At 37.0% G+C, this 15516-nt stretch overlaps 1 protein-coding gene across 1 annotated transcript; it reads right to left on the bottom strand.

Moving 5' to 3' along the window:
* Positions 1-2378: 2378 nt before the first annotated feature.
* LOC131171236 (uncharacterized) lies at positions 2379-3670 on the bottom strand. Its single transcript, XM_058130707.1, has 2 exons — positions 2927-3670; positions 2379-2837 (listed from the first exon to the last, which is right to left on the bottom strand). Exons 1-2 carry the CDS (start codon positions 3668-3670, stop codon positions 2379-2381), a joined length of 1203 nt encoding a protein of 400 aa, XP_057986690.1.
* Positions 3671-15516: the final 11846 nt, after the last annotated feature.

Here is a 15516-nt window from a genome sequence, read left to right as displayed (position 1 = left end):
TATGGTTAGATAACTATAACTGACTCATTTCCAGATTCTGGTTCCTTAACTAGGCAACTTTTAGACTTAAAGTTTACCTAATTAATGAAACATGTTGCAGTCCCTTTTAGGTAGGGTGATGTTCATAGAAATTGTTTTCCTATGTCTTATGATCATTGGGAAATTTGAATCACAATTTTTTAAGTTTTGTGGAATTATTTATGGCCAATTAACTGACTTGGGCTCATGTACCCTGGCCAACAGCTGTTCAGTTCAGGTCAGTGAATTCAGGTCACTTTTTGAGGTTCTTAAATTCATAATTTGAGGAAGGTTTCTAAAATAAAGTTGTAGCCCTGTCTCTCAGGTTTCTGGAAAGGTATGGCTCACCTCAATTGAATTTTTCTATTGAGAGATATAACTAAAAGACTATTCTGGGGTTAAGTGAAATTTGGTCAGATTCCAGGTTTTGATGCAGTATTTTGTTTTAACTATTTGACCTAGTTCTCTTGATTTCTGGGTTTTGGTCAAAATACCAATTTTATAGGTCTATGTCTTATGGACATTTTGCCACTAGTTTCACATTTTAGTTCTTGTAGACTAAGTTATTGCCATTTTGCCAAAACTAGTCGGGTGAGTTATGTCCAGCAGTTTCTAGACAACCTAATTCTAAGCAGTTTTGTGACCCAAATTGGGCCAGCAGTTTGGTTTGATTTTTGGCATTTTTGGATTTAGTGGTCTTCATGAAAATTGTAGCCCTATATCTAAGCTTTCCAATGGTATCAAATTCAGGTCATTTGGACCAGTATAGAGGGAGTTATGACCAAATGAATATGCACTGTTTATTTAGTTATTTTCTGGGTTTTGTGCAAGGTCATCCGGATTTGGGCAATGTTTAGGTCAAGATTTGGACAAAATTTGGGCATAGTTTCTTCAAAGAAAATGGGCTATTTAAGGTCTAATTTCACCTTCAATTGACCTCATACCAATTGGAGTCACACATTTTCAGTTATTATTCAACAAACACACTAGACTCATTGAGTCCCAACCTGCAGAAAAATGACACTCCCAAAATTCAATCTCCTCCATCTTCCTTACTTCAATTTGCATACATAACACTTCAATTTGGCAAAAAATAGTCTCAACCAAGTCAATCTCAACAATTACACAACAATCCTCAAATCATGTACACAAACCCTAGTTTTAAAGTTTCAATTACATATATGTCTACGCAAATCAATTCCAGCATATAATACCTTGCTAATTCACTTCCCTCACTAAATTAAAACTATTAAAATCATCAATTTCATGCTTCATCTAGGGCTGTTGAAATTCAAGGGACTATTTCCTTAAGATTTTCTTTTTATTTTCATGAAGTTTATACTTGGCTAAACATGCTTTTCATGTTTAATGAAGAAAAAGAGATGAATTAGTGCACTAACCTTACTTGAACTTCCCAAACTTCAACTTTCTTGCTTCTTACTACTATCAATAGCTTCCTTATGGAGTGGGGAGAATTTTTTGTGAAGTGAGCTATGGGTTTTAAGTGGAAAAAGCTTAGGAAATCAAGCTTTAAAGCTTGACAACAATGGAGGAAAAATGGAGGAAGTGTGCCGGCTCCAAGGGGAAAGAGAGAGAAGAAGTGGAGGAACAAGATGGAGGTTAGTGGCTTTTGTCTTATGTGTCTATTTATATATTCTAATTTTTGTACTTTAATTTTTAAATTTCAGTAAGTCTTTTTATTTTCTTTTCCTTTCTTCTTTCTTTTCTTTTTCTTTTCTTCTTCTCTTCTTTTCTTTTCTAATTCAATTCATAAGTTTTAATTCATATTAATTATTTTAATTCTCTCAAATTTTAAATTTTTGACACTTAGGTCAAATTTCACCTCTGGGGGTGAAATAATCAAAATGCCCTTCATGGTGCTCATCAGGTTATGTTCATTATTTTTGGTACTAATTAATAAATTCTCTAAATTTTATTTTATTTTCTCTAAATTTTTCTTATATTTTCTTAACATTTATTCCATTAAGTTATGCCTCCTCACTATAGTTTAAGTGTAGTTCTAGACATTCTGACTGTCCGAATAGATATTAGTCGTCAGAACAGTAAAATGCATGGACTACTTACGGTAAGGGCGTTACAAGCTGACACGGGTTCGACAATTCATTGCAGGGTAACACCTAATCCCTTGCCCTTTTCATAGCCATTTTTCAGCATTACTTTTGCAACCATGGCTATAGCTCCCCTCGTCTCCCAGAACAGTTCCTTGTAACTGCTTGAAATGAGCTTTATAGAGATTGTTCAGTTGTTTCCACATAAGGAACTGATTGTGGCTTAGTGACTAGCATAGCTTCTTATCCTTTTACCATAATAATTTTGCCGTTCATGACATATTTGATCCTCTAGTGTAGAGTTGAAGGCACCGCATTTGCTGAATGGATCCAGGGCCTTCCCAAAAACATAGTGTATGCTGGTTCAATATCCATTACCTGGAATGTTACATTAAAAGTACATGCCCCTATTTGAAGCTGCAAATCAATGTCTCCTAACACATCTCTCTTCTTGCCATCAAATGCCCTCACAATTATGGAACTTTGGCGTACTCCAGATGGGTCTACCGGGACCTTTGCTAGGGTTTCATTGGGCAAGACATTGAGTGCTGCGCCATTTTCAATTAGGACTTTAGCAACCAAACATCCTTTACACTTAACTGTCACATGTAGAGCTTTGGTGTGCTTCAAGCTAGCCGAGTCTATTTCATCTTCTGAGAAAGTGACGAAATTAAATGCCTGAATTTGTCCGATTATCTTTTCAAATTGCCCCAGTGTGATGTCCAAGGTTACAAAGGCCTGGTCCAGAACCTTCTTAAGGCATGGCGATGCACTTCTGAGCTTAGTATTAATGACAGTAAGGAGATTTGAGTAGGTGTCTTCTTTAATTGTTGAATCACATCGTACTCACTCTGCTTCATGATTTGTAACAGTAGTTCATCTTCTTCCTTTCTCCCACTGGATTCCCCCTCCTCTACTACTTTTCCCACCTTTTCCTCAATCTCAGGTGACTCTCCTACTTCTGCTTTCTCTTTACTTTTCTTTTCCTCAGTGCTGTAACACCTCCCACTTCTAGTAATAAATTCTACTTCTGGATTTGGAGAGTCATTTGTTAGGGTAGGTTCTGATATGAATTGGGGAGCAGAGTCATTGGAGGGTCCTGTATTGGTCATTTTGAAGTGAGCATGAGGGGTGAAACATGGTTTAGGGGTGGTGATAGGTTGAGTGTAGGTATGATTGAGGGTAGGGATGGAAGTACTACTGGATGCAGTCTGTGCATAAACTTGGAAATTATAATTCCAAGGCACAACATGGGTATTGGTAATAGGCAGCTGTGGTGGGTTACGTATGATTGTCAGAGGTGGTGCTGGTGGGGTTGATGTGGTGGAAACAGAAAAAACTATTTTTGGAGTAGATCTTAAGATGTCTTTGCCATAAATGGCAGTGTTTACTTCCTTTTCTTCTTTTGATTTTAATTGGCACCTCAAGATTTTAAGTGATATCATCCTCCAGACTTCTTCCTTAAATTTATCACAACTCTGCAATTCATGATTAGTTGCTCCATGATAAGGGCATCCCAAGCTCGACATATCGTTTCCAAAGTTATGCCCATAAGTATGTATGTACCCTTCCAGCACTGCCATCGTGAGAATCTAATCAAAGTACGAGACTAACTAATCCACCTCTGTAACCAAGCTTTCATCCTGGGATTCTATCACATTCACACCATTCCCTTTGCCGCTATCATGGTGGGGCAATGGGTTTGAAGTGACATTAGGAGTGGAGCCATTCCCTTCAATCTTCAACCACCTATTCTTAATCAGGAATTGTACCCTTCCTCGAAGGGCTCCACAGTTATCCATTGAATGTCTTATAGCCCTGCTGTGATATTCACATCTGGCATTGGGATCATACCACCTAGGATATAGCGGCTGGACAGAGTCTAGTGGGATGGACACTATCTGATTATGGTAAATTTCACTGAGTGGAGTGGTAATGGTGGATCAACATTCCTTGATGGTCTTAGGCCAGGTTGAGGAGCAGGTGGTCTAAAAGGAGTATTTTGGTCAAATGGTCTGGGATTATAGGTAGCTTGGAGAGGATATTATGGGCGAGGATAGTTCGGGAATGGAGGAGGAACATTTGCTACCATTAAGGTTTGGGTTGGAGGGTATGGATTTTGGGCTAGGGTGTATGGGTGAAAATTATTTTGTGGCGATAGGTGAGTTTGTTTTGAAATGGAGTGTACATCCCCTTCTTTCCTTTTCCCTAAATTAATAGGCTTTTTCATGGAACTCTCTCCTACTACTTCTTGTAACCTCCCTAATCAGGGATTCGCTTCAATCCTTTCTCCTGTCTGGATGATATCAGAAAAACTGTTGGAAGTATTCCAAACTATTAAATTGTAATATGGGGCCTTTAGAGTCTCAATGAACAGAGAGCAAAGTTCACTATCTGTCACTGGAGGATAAACTTTAGCCGCCTTTTGCTCTCCACCTCTGGGCATACTCCTTAAAGCTCCCCCTTTCCCTCTGCACCAGGTTTTAGAGGTCTCTCCTTGTGGGGGCAATATCACAATTGAACTTGTACTGTTTAAGGAAAGCATTAGCCAAATCTTTCTAGGAGCGTAATATACTCCTATCCAATTGTATGCACCAACATAAGGCTGCTCCCGTGAGACTTTCATGGAAGAAGTGTACCAAGAGTCTGTTATCTTCTGTGGGAGCGGACATCATAGCTATGTAAGTGGCTAAGTGGATGTGTGGGTATGAGCTTCTACTGTGTTTGTCGAATTATGGGACTTTAAATTTTGGTAACACCACCACATCTGGTACTAATTTAGCGAAGACACATCGACTGAGCCATACATATTTAACCCTTCGATAGCTCTTAGTTTTTCTTCCAGAGCAGATAACTTCTGATTTTCTTTTTCTCTAGTTTTCCCTCCCATTGCATGAGCTATTCCCCTAGTTGGAAAATTGGTTGCAGAGTAAACTGAAGGGATTGTTGCTGAAAGATGAAATTTCACATTTGGGACAGCCTGGTGATAAGAGACAGGAAACTCGCTGCTAGGGAATGTTGGATTAAAGGTAATTGTTGGGTCAGGGATGGGAGTTTGGAAGGTGAAAGAAGCTGAGGCTTGATCATGAAGCTTTTGGTCATGAGTATCAACTGTTTTTGTAAGTGGGGGAATCACTAGTAAATTTGGTTCCAGTGCTAACCGGGTGGTTTCTTTGTTTTGGGACATTTCTCTCATCATCTTCATTAATTCTGAGATTTGTTCCTTTAATTCTAAAACTTGCCCCTGTAGGTTTTGTACTTGTTCTTGCTCTTCTAATATCTTCTTTGCTTGGGATCTTGTTAAGTAAACTTTTCTTGGTACAACTGGTTGTTGGATCGGATTTGTTTGGGAGCAATATTGGTTTCCTATAGAAAAGTGCGTTATCAGTTTTATTTCTATAAATAAACTTACTATGGCCAAATTTTTGGCTGGTCAAAGGATATTGCGGTAAACAATTACCGAAAACGGTGTCTGCCGAGGGTAGATTACATTATCCTTTACAATGGCATCATTCGATAGTCCAACCATGAATGATGGGGCATATGCATGGTTATGATACATGTTCATAGAGCGCATATGTCTTTTCACATAACTCTAATGAGGATAAATCCCACGGGAGTTACACTATTCATTCATAAGTTTCGAGGTCCCAGAACATAGCTTTATTATTTGTGAAGCATACATAGTATTACGCTATTGCTTAGGCTCAGGAAGGCTCATTAAAATACAATGGTATCTTTTGAGACACTCATACAATCTCGTTTCTTGTCTCACAGGGTTGAATGTCTTCAAAGCATATTCAGATTCAGGCAGTAGTTCTTGTTCCCCTTGTGCTATCATCTTTTCTAACCGATCGACATTCCCTCGCAATTCTTGGTAAAGGGTGGCTTGTCTATCCTTTTCCTTTCTTTCTTTGGCACACTCCTTTGAGATATCATTGATTAATTGTGTTTGATATTTAAGTTCATGCTTCCTCCTCTTGTTTTCTTGCTTGTATTCTTCCACTAATATTTTATGATATTCTAGTTTTTCTCATAATTTGCCATTTTGCATCTACTTCTCCTTTACTGTGCTTTGGAGCGAAGCCTTCTTTTTCTCCCACTGGGTTTTCTGCCTCTCATATTCCATTTCTGCAACAGTCATCTCCTCTCTAAGTCTCCTTGCTTCCCTTTCCAATGCTTGCTTTTGACTTTCTAATCTTTTTATACGCTCTTTTAGTTGCTGGTTCTTAGTAGTCAAATCTCGAAGAGGACTACTCGATCCGGTATCCACTCCTTCCAAATAGACTTCTTGGTGAGATATACTTTCCTTGGACCCTATTAGTTTGGAGATTCGATACTCCTTGTCTCTTCTGTTTCTCCATAAGGAATATTCTTTTGTTGTGCTTGGCCCTTTAGGTGATCGTTCCTTCAAGATCACCTTTTCCCAGGATTTGTGTAAAGCTTTCAATTCGTCCTCTCTACCGGGTTCATGATAGAAATGAATCTGACGGAATCCTTTGAAATTGGGAATGAATTGAGTTGAGCCAAATTGCCTCATTATCATAGCTGGGATATAACTTGTGCATCTGGTTAGCCCTATCAATGGTACAAAATGATGACCTCCTGTGCTGATCAAGATGGGTTGGCCCGTAGTCCACAACTTCCTCCAACAGTAATTGTGGCTACTAAAATTCAGAATCTACTTTGCCATTGTCGTTCATCCCTTCCACTAATTGCTAGCTTTACCATCTTTTCAATAATAGGTTGGTCAGAGTACCAGGTTAGACCCTTAGTCTCTAGTGGATAGATGTGACTTAGGATCCAAAGATACAGCAGCGGGATGCAGCACTTAATGATTCCCTTACCTTGATGATGATAATATGTCAAGGTTAAGAAGGTCTCGGCAAGAATAATAGGCATTGGATTGACATTCTGTTTCTCCACCGCCCAAAATAATTCTGTGACATTATGGGTGACAATTCCCAGAGGTTCGGGGAATAAAACTAGTCCATAAATTCCCAAAGCTAAAACTGACAAAGCCTTATCCCATTTCTCACTCTGAATGTGCTGGTCCAATTGCTTCTTAATGTAGATCCAAGGCCACCCATGCGAGTTTCCCTTAAAGGTTTCTTTTACTCTAGCTTCCTCTACTGGGACTCCTATTATGTGCGCGAATTATTTCCATGTTTGTCTATGATCAAGGTCGAGATAAATACGATTATGGGCTACATAAGGCATTTCCAACAGCGTCTGATATTCTTCTACCATAGGTCTCGTGTTAACATCATTGAAAGAAGATACCCTATAACTGGGATTCCAAGTAGATAACATGGCCTTTAGTGCTGAAGCCTATGCTTTGACCTGTATCAAGGAGGCAATCTTCCCATATTTTCCCTTGAGCTGTGTCTAGGCATGATTGGGTAATGATTTTTGTCACACCTTACCCCTCTGTAAGGCATAGCATTATTGTAGGAGCGGAAGCGTGAAAAACACAAGTTTATACCATTGAATTCAAAAATTTTCACCTAGGGTCACATGCATCATGCAAGATTTATTTTTATCTATTTGATTTTAATGATAAACAACATATTAAAACACTTTTAATATGTTTTTGGATCTTTATTTGCCATTTAAGATTTTAAAATTAATCAGATTAATTTTAGAATCCTAGATTAGATCAAGAACAAATACACTAACCTCTTGATGCACTGTAGTGTATTTGTGCCTTTCAGATGCGTCTTCAGGACACCAGATGTTGTCCCTCTAGCTTGTCCACACCCAGAACACCTATGGCAGCCCTTGAACAGCTTCTAAAGCTTTTTCTATTAATTAGAAAATCAAGTTCTACCTTTTAAGAGATTAAAGATGTAAACAGGACACTAGAAACGATTTCTAGTATTTTTAATTCAAGAGATTGTTTGCTAATCTCTTGGAATAGATGAGAGATGAAGAAGAAGAGAGGGAGAGGTTCAAAATGGCGTCACAAAGGAGGAGTAGCTGCTGGTTGTATTTTTTCTCTTCATAACAACACTTATATAGCTAGGTTAACACATTAAACCCTTGCCACATGTCACCCTCTAATTGGTTCTAGGTTTAATTTACCCAATCACATTGTGCCAAGTGTCAAACCTATATTTAATCTTAATTTTAATCATCTTACATGATTAAAAGACATTTGGCAAGCTTATGTGTAATGCCATGTGTCACCATCTCATGGTGCCATATGTCACCCTGTGAAATGACCAAAAAGCCCCTATGTCTTAATTTTGAGTTCTCAACCCAAAATAATTATTTCTCTTCTTCTAATCAATTTATATCAAATGTAAATTAATTAATTAATCTTTATTAATTAATTTCTCATTAATTAAATTCATATTTAAACACTTTAAATATAAATTTAACTTATATTGTACATCCAATAATCTAGATTTGCTTTCAAGTAATGCTCGGGACTTTGTAATCTAATTGAAAACCAAACCTATTTAATTAATCAATTAAACTATTTAATTAATTAATTAAATCATATTTAATCAGGTGATAACTTGTGTATGTGTGTGACTTACTAGGCTCATCACTAATTGGCAATGAGATATGATATCAACTCTTAATATCATCAGAACTCTTTCTTACCATAAATGATTTCTCTAAATCATTTTATACACCTCATAGACCATGGTTAACACCTAGCATAGCATGCCATGGCTACCCAATTAGTAATAAGGTTTACCTTAAATGAACCTATAATCATATGTTACCATTCACTAGAATCTCTCAGTTACAAAATCCCAACTCAAGCTGGAGTCATGGTTTATGTCAAACCCCATTTGCTATGAATATTTTGTTCTCTTTTAATTCCAGTTCTTGATTAAAAGATTTTTTCATCAGAAACTCTTTTCTAAATAAATCTATCTGTCCTGGTCAGGAACTTGAAACATCAAGAACAATTAAATGAACATAGGATTTTATCTCTATTTACTTAGAGGAACAGATTCCATCTTGATCAACACCTACCTTCATATATAATTAGTAGGAGCCAACACATGCCCATATACCCATACACAGTACAAGTATGAAAGTAGTATCAAACTCAAACCACCTATATACAAGATAACTGTGCTATCTCAGGTCTAAAGATTATATGCACTGATATGATTTATGACAATGCATTGACAAGAGTAAACTCCATGTGCTTATCATAAGTGTCACTGGTTCGGCTTACTTATCATTTATAAGTGCCTATCATATTTGTCATATGGCATGAGACTCACCATTCCATCTTCCCTGTAACACTCTCACTGCAACCATTCCGTACATTCTACTTTTTTGGTGACGGGTGTCGGTCCGGACAGCTAGAACGTCTGGAAAAATATTTAAACTAAAGTGAGAAACCATAATTAACTCAAATATTAATAAGAAAAATTTAGGAAAAATTTTTGAAATAAAATACAATCAAGTTAAATGAGCCGGTGCCCTAGCGATGGGTAACTCAGTGGAAAGTTGCGATCCTCACAACTAGGAGCCCTAAACCTGAGAGAAAATTCATAAAATAATTATTGGGACTCCAAAGAAGAGTCATTGAGGTTTCTATGGCATTAGAATGCCAAGAAAAGGCTTAGAAAATTTTTTCTATTGGTACAAACGATTTTGGCTCAATAAGTCAAACGAAGGGCATTTTGGTCATTTCGTCTTCAGAGATAATTTTTGGCTGACTTGTCCAGTTAATTAAATAATTATTATGACATAAAATGTGAATAAATATTACTATAAGTGTAATTAAAAATGAGAAATGAAAATAAGAAAACAAAGTAAAAAGAAAATGGAATTAAATTAGATTTATGACGTAGGATGACATCATTAAAAAGCTTTCCACCAATTAGAAATTGACAAACCAATTAAAATGAGATAAATATAACTAAAATGAAGTACAAACAAACACAAAATCTGCTACATCTTCTTCATTTTCAGCCGGCTCCCTTCCTCTCTCTCCTCTCACCATTGTTGATCACATTTCTCACTAAAATTCCTTGATAAACCACCATAAGATTTTAATCTTGCTTCACAAAACCTCTTCCTCACACGTTAAGCAACATTTAACCAGCAAAAAGAAAGGGAAAAAGAGAAGATTTAGAGCTCTTGAAAACTATTACAAGAGGTAAGTGCTCTTAACTACAAGATTTAGTGTTTAAATTGTGTGGATTAGTTGAATTGAGTTGTAAATATGAAGAAGAATTGAAAAAATCATGGGTAATGGCTAAAAAGAAAATTTGGCCAGCTTGGAAGAAAGGAAAATTTCTATGTTTTATTTAGTTTAAACTTACCTCCTAATGCTATTTAACATGTATATGCATGAATTTTTAATGGGAGTAGCATGTGTTGCAAGATTAAGAGAATTGGAGAGTTAGGGTTTAGGGGTAATTTGAGTTTTGTTCAACTGATAGTGAATCAGTGTTCTAAGGGTCAATTAGTGACCATTTGAATGTGTGTGAGGAGGAAATGAAGTGAGTTGAGGCTTGGCATTTGAGTGTGGGTGAGCTGCCTTGGCTGACCTGCAGGACTGAGCATGAGTCCAGCATGAGTCCAGCAGGTTTAGGCAACTATAAATGGAGTTGTAGAGGTTCAATTGGTGCAAGGCCAATTGGAAATGAAACTAGACACATAATGGCACCACTTTGGTGAAGAAACCCTGCCCAGAAAACCAAATCAAGTTGACCTAAAAATTGCCCTAATCCAGGTGACGTGCATTCTGCCTGGGCAAAATGACCAAATAAATAGTGTTTATTCATTTGGTCATAACTCAGTGTAGAAAAGTCCAATTGACCTGAAAGTTTACCAACAGAAAGCTAAGACATAGATCTACAACTCTCATGAAGAACACAAATCCAAATTCTGATCATAACTTAGTCAAATTGCCAACCAAACTTAGGTTACCAAATCTGGCAGAACCATTTTTGCCCAGAATTTTGGATTCTGTCCAATCCGGCCAATTATGGTTTTTTGGCCATAACTTGAGCTACAAAACTCCAAATGGAGTGATTCAAAAAAGGAAATGTAACTAGACAAAATAAGGAACAACTTTCATGAAGACAATTTTGCCAAATTTCTACTGTACAAATGACCAATGGAATAGTAAATATGAGGCTTGAAATCTGAAAATTTTGAATAACTAACACTAAGCTTAGAAATGGTATTGGCAACCAATACCAACAATTTTAGAATGCAAAATGTGGTATGTTGGGAGTATTAGAACCAATGTACCTATTGTCTATGCAAAAGTCAACATTTTAATTGACTAATGAAATGAATAGTAACCTTACATATAAAATACAAATATTCAAGAAATGATTTTGTAATATGCCCTAGTAGGCCTAATGTGATTGGGTTGGATAGGTTAGCATGCCAATAGGGTTCTGATAGCAGTACTACGTATGATGTATGGCTTCATTGCCATTCTGTGATGATAGCCAATGACTATATTGATTATGATGTTATACTTGGCTTTATGCCTTATTGCTTTTATGGCTTATTAGCCATTCTATTTGCACACCGGGAGACACATTGTGATCGATGGTGTGACAGCCTGAGGTACCTAGTACCCAGTGCTAGTTTGCCCGTTTATCCAGTCCGATCAATTTGTATAGGTTACTTGGGCATGGAAAAGTATAATTGTAATTGAATTGATTATTAAAGAAAATAAGGAAATGAAATATCAAGATAAAGATCAAGAATGATTACAATAAAATAAAGAAGCTCAAAATCATCAAGAAAATAATTAACAAAATGCGTGAAGAAGTTAACATCATAAAATGCAGTTAGCCTTCGACTAAACGAATAAGTTAGTAATTATTCATTTCTTATGAACACAATAACTAGGAAATTATTATGTTTATTTGCATATTATATTTTCTTGTATTATTGGCACCACTAAGCTTTATGCTTAGCTCGTCGCTTTTGCAACGCGTAGGTGCTTAAGATTTGGACAGAGAGCCCAGTAGACCACAGGCTGGGTAAGGCCGTTCAAAGTTTTGTATAGTGTTCGTGTCACCTCACAGGCTACAGTGCATTGGTAGGACACTAGGTCCCATTTTGTATTTTGTGATTTTTGTAAGTTTTGTAATTAAACTCTTATTTTATCATGTATATTTGAAACCTATGTAATATAATTTTGTATTAATGTAAGTATTTGTAACTTTGTGATTATAAATACCATGTGAGAATTTATTTATGATTTGAGCATGATGATGATGTGAAATGAATGATTGAGAAATGGAAATGTTGTTGAAAAATATTAAGATTTTGTTGATGAAATGGAGTTTGGAATTGATTGAAAATTTTGAAAGTGTTTTTCACAGGTTTCGAAGAACTATTTTCTCTATTTTTAGCCGATACTCTGCCGGATTTTCTATAAAATTTGCGGAACCTCAAATAAATTTATGATTTCAATAAATGACTGAAATGAATTATATTTCACAAATTGTGCTTCATAACTATGAAAAAAAAATAATAATAAATCAGGAAGAATAAAAATGATTGAATTAAAATAGGGTATTTCGGTACACTATGTGGCATATCTTGCTTGGCTACATTGTAGACGGGTAATGGGTGTCACATTTAGTGGTATCAGAGCACAATTTAGGCGTTTCTAGGTCTAGATAGAGTCCATACCATGCATTGCATTTGTAAGAGTTGAGGTGACACTAATGCAGATCTGTTTGTCTTTGTTAAATAAGATATGGACCCTACATCTCAAAGGGCAGTTGAAGAGGAAGTGGAGAGTCATGCTCCACCTGCAGCAGTTGAGACTGAGGGTAGGGGAGAACTTGCTCCACCAGCTCCAGCAGTGTCTGCACAGCCTCCGCCGGCTATGTTTTAGAAAATGGTTGAATTCTTCAGATAGATGGCTGGGATTATGCCACCACCACCACCTCCACAGCAGAAATCCCATTTGGAAAAAATGAGAAAATTTGGGGCCATGGATTTCATTGGTAAGAAAGAAGATGACTCGGTGGCGGCTGAGAATTGGCTAGACCACACCATAAGGGTATTGAAGCAACTGCATTGCACCCCAGAGCAGAACTTGGAGGGTGCTGTGTCCCTACTTCAAGATGATGCCTATCAGTGGTGGGACACTATATCTAGTAAGGTCCGACCAGAGTTGATAACTTGGGATTTCTTCCTTGCTGAATTTAAGAAGAAGTATGTGGGAAGTGTGTACCTAGAAGACAAAAGAAGAGAGTTTATTAGTCTGAGGCAGAGGCAGCTATCAGTAGCAGAGTATGAGAAGGAGTTTGTCAGATTAAGCCGCTACGGAAGAGAGATAGTCCACACAGAAGTAGAGAGGTGCAGAAGGTTTTAAGAGGGGCTAAATGACAACATTAAAATAATGATCACTGCCTTGGGGATTACGAACTTCACAAAATTAGTTGAAGCTGCACTGAAAGTGGAAAGGGTCAGACTCAGTGAACAGAATAGGAAAGATAGGTAGTATAAGAGGGAATTTGGACCAGGGCACTCAAGTATACCGACTGATAGTAAGAAGCTTAAGGGTTCTGGTTCACAAGATCGGACACAAGGCCAGAGAGGCCAGATTGGGATATCTATAGCTAGCTCCCCAGGCACAATAACAAGGGGATTAGCCCTAGTGCCTGAATGTATGCACTGTGGAAGGAGACACAGAGGGGAGTGTCGACTGTTAACTGGAGAGTGTTTCAAGTGTGGAGCTATGAATCATTTCATATGAGATTGCCCTCAGAGGAGTGGTTCAATAGCTCCAGTACAAGTTGATAGACCTACCCCTACAGTTCAAAGGGGTAAAAAATCGGGTAGAGCAAAAATGGCTGACATTTCACAGAAGATTGTTTTCGAGACAGTTGAAAGGCCCGAAGTTAGGGTGGCACCACAGCTATATGCTATGGAAGCTCAGGAGGAGCCAAACCCAGACACTGATGAGGCGATACAAGGAAGTGAAGAAACAAGGAGGTAGCAACTCCACGATTACTTAAGTAAAGTAAATTTCGAGAACGAAATTTAAATTAGAGGGGAAGAGTTGTAACACCCTCACTGTAACCATTCCGTACATTCTACTGTTCTAGTGATCGGTGTCTATCCGGATAGCTAGAATGTTTGGAAAAATATTTAAACTAAAGTGAGGAACCATAATTAACTCAAATATTAATAAGAAAAATTTAGGAAAAATTTTTGAAATAAAATACAATCAAGTTAAATGAGCTGGTGCCCTAGCAATGGGTAACCCAGTGGGAAGTTGTGGTCCTTACAACTAGGAGCCCTAAACTCTAGAGAAAATTCATAAAATAATTATTAGGACTCTAGAGAAGAGTCATTGAGGTTTCTATGGCATTAGAATGCCAAGAAAAGGCTTAGAAAAATTTTTCCATCAGTACAGACGATTTTGGCTCAATAAGTCAAACGGAGGGCATTTTGATCATTTCGTCTTCAGAGATGATTTTTAGCCGACTTGTCCAGTTAAGTAAATAATTATTATGACATAAAATGTGAATAAATATTACAAGAAGTGTAATTAAAAATGAGAAATGAAAATAAGAAAACAAAGTAAAAATAAAATGGAATTAAATTGGATTTATGACATAGGATGACATCATTAAAAAGCTTCCCACCAATTAGAAATTGACAAACCAATTAAAATGATATAAATATAACAAATGAAGTAAAAAAAAAAAAACACAAAATCTGCTACATCTTCTTCATTTTTAGTCGGCTCCCTTCCTCTCTCTCCTCTCACCACTGTTGATCAAATTTCTCACTAAAATTCCTTGATAAACCACCATAAGATTTTAATCTGGCTTTACAAAACCTCTTCCTCACACCTTAAGCAACATCTAACCAGCAAAAAGAAAGGGAAAAAGAGAAGATTCGGAGCTCTTGAAAACTATTACAAGAGGTAAGTGCTCTTAACTACAAGATTTAGTGTTTAAATTGTGTGGATTAGTTGAATTGAATTGTAAATATGAAGAAGAATTGAAAAAATCATGGGCAATGGCTAAAAAGAAAATTTGGCCAGCTTGGAAACAAGGGAAATTTCTATATTTTATTTAGTTTAAACTTACCTCCTAATGCTATTTAACATGTATATGCATGAATTTTTAATGGGAGTAGCATGTGTTGCAAGATTAAGAGAATTGGAGAGTTAGGGTTTAGGGGTAATTTGAGTTTTGTTCAATTGATGGTGAATCAGTGTTCTAAGGGTCAATTAGTGACCATTTGAATGTGTGTGAGGAGGAAATGAAGTGAGTTGAGGCTTGGCATTTGAGTGTGAGTGAGCTGCCTTGGTTGACCTGTAGGACGGAGCATGAGTCCAGCATGAGTTTAGCAGGTTTAGGCAGCTATAAATGGAGTTGTAGAGGTTCAATTAGTGCAAGGCCAATTGGAAATGAAACTAGACACATAATGGCACCACTTTGGTGAAGAAACC

Source organism: Hevea brasiliensis, chromosome 12, assembly GCF_030052815.1.
Source record: "Hevea brasiliensis isolate MT/VB/25A 57/8 chromosome 12, ASM3005281v1, whole genome shotgun sequence".
Classification (NCBI taxonomy): Eukaryota; Viridiplantae; Streptophyta; class Magnoliopsida; order Malpighiales; family Euphorbiaceae; genus Hevea; species Hevea brasiliensis.
The sequence above is the reverse complement of the archived record's forward strand: the minus strand, read 5'-3'. Positions and strand labels throughout refer to the sequence as shown.

Excerpts from the sequence above, each read along its gene's own strand:
- LOC131171236 (XM_058130707.1), bottom strand. The coding sequence starts at position 3,670 with ATGGCAGTGCTGGAAGGGTACATACATACTTATGGGCATAACTTTGGA. Across the intron at positions 2,838-2,926 it reads TGAAGCAGAGTGAGTACGAT|GTTCTGGACCAGGCCTTTGT; the intron begins GTGATTCAACAA and ends TGCCTTAAGAAG.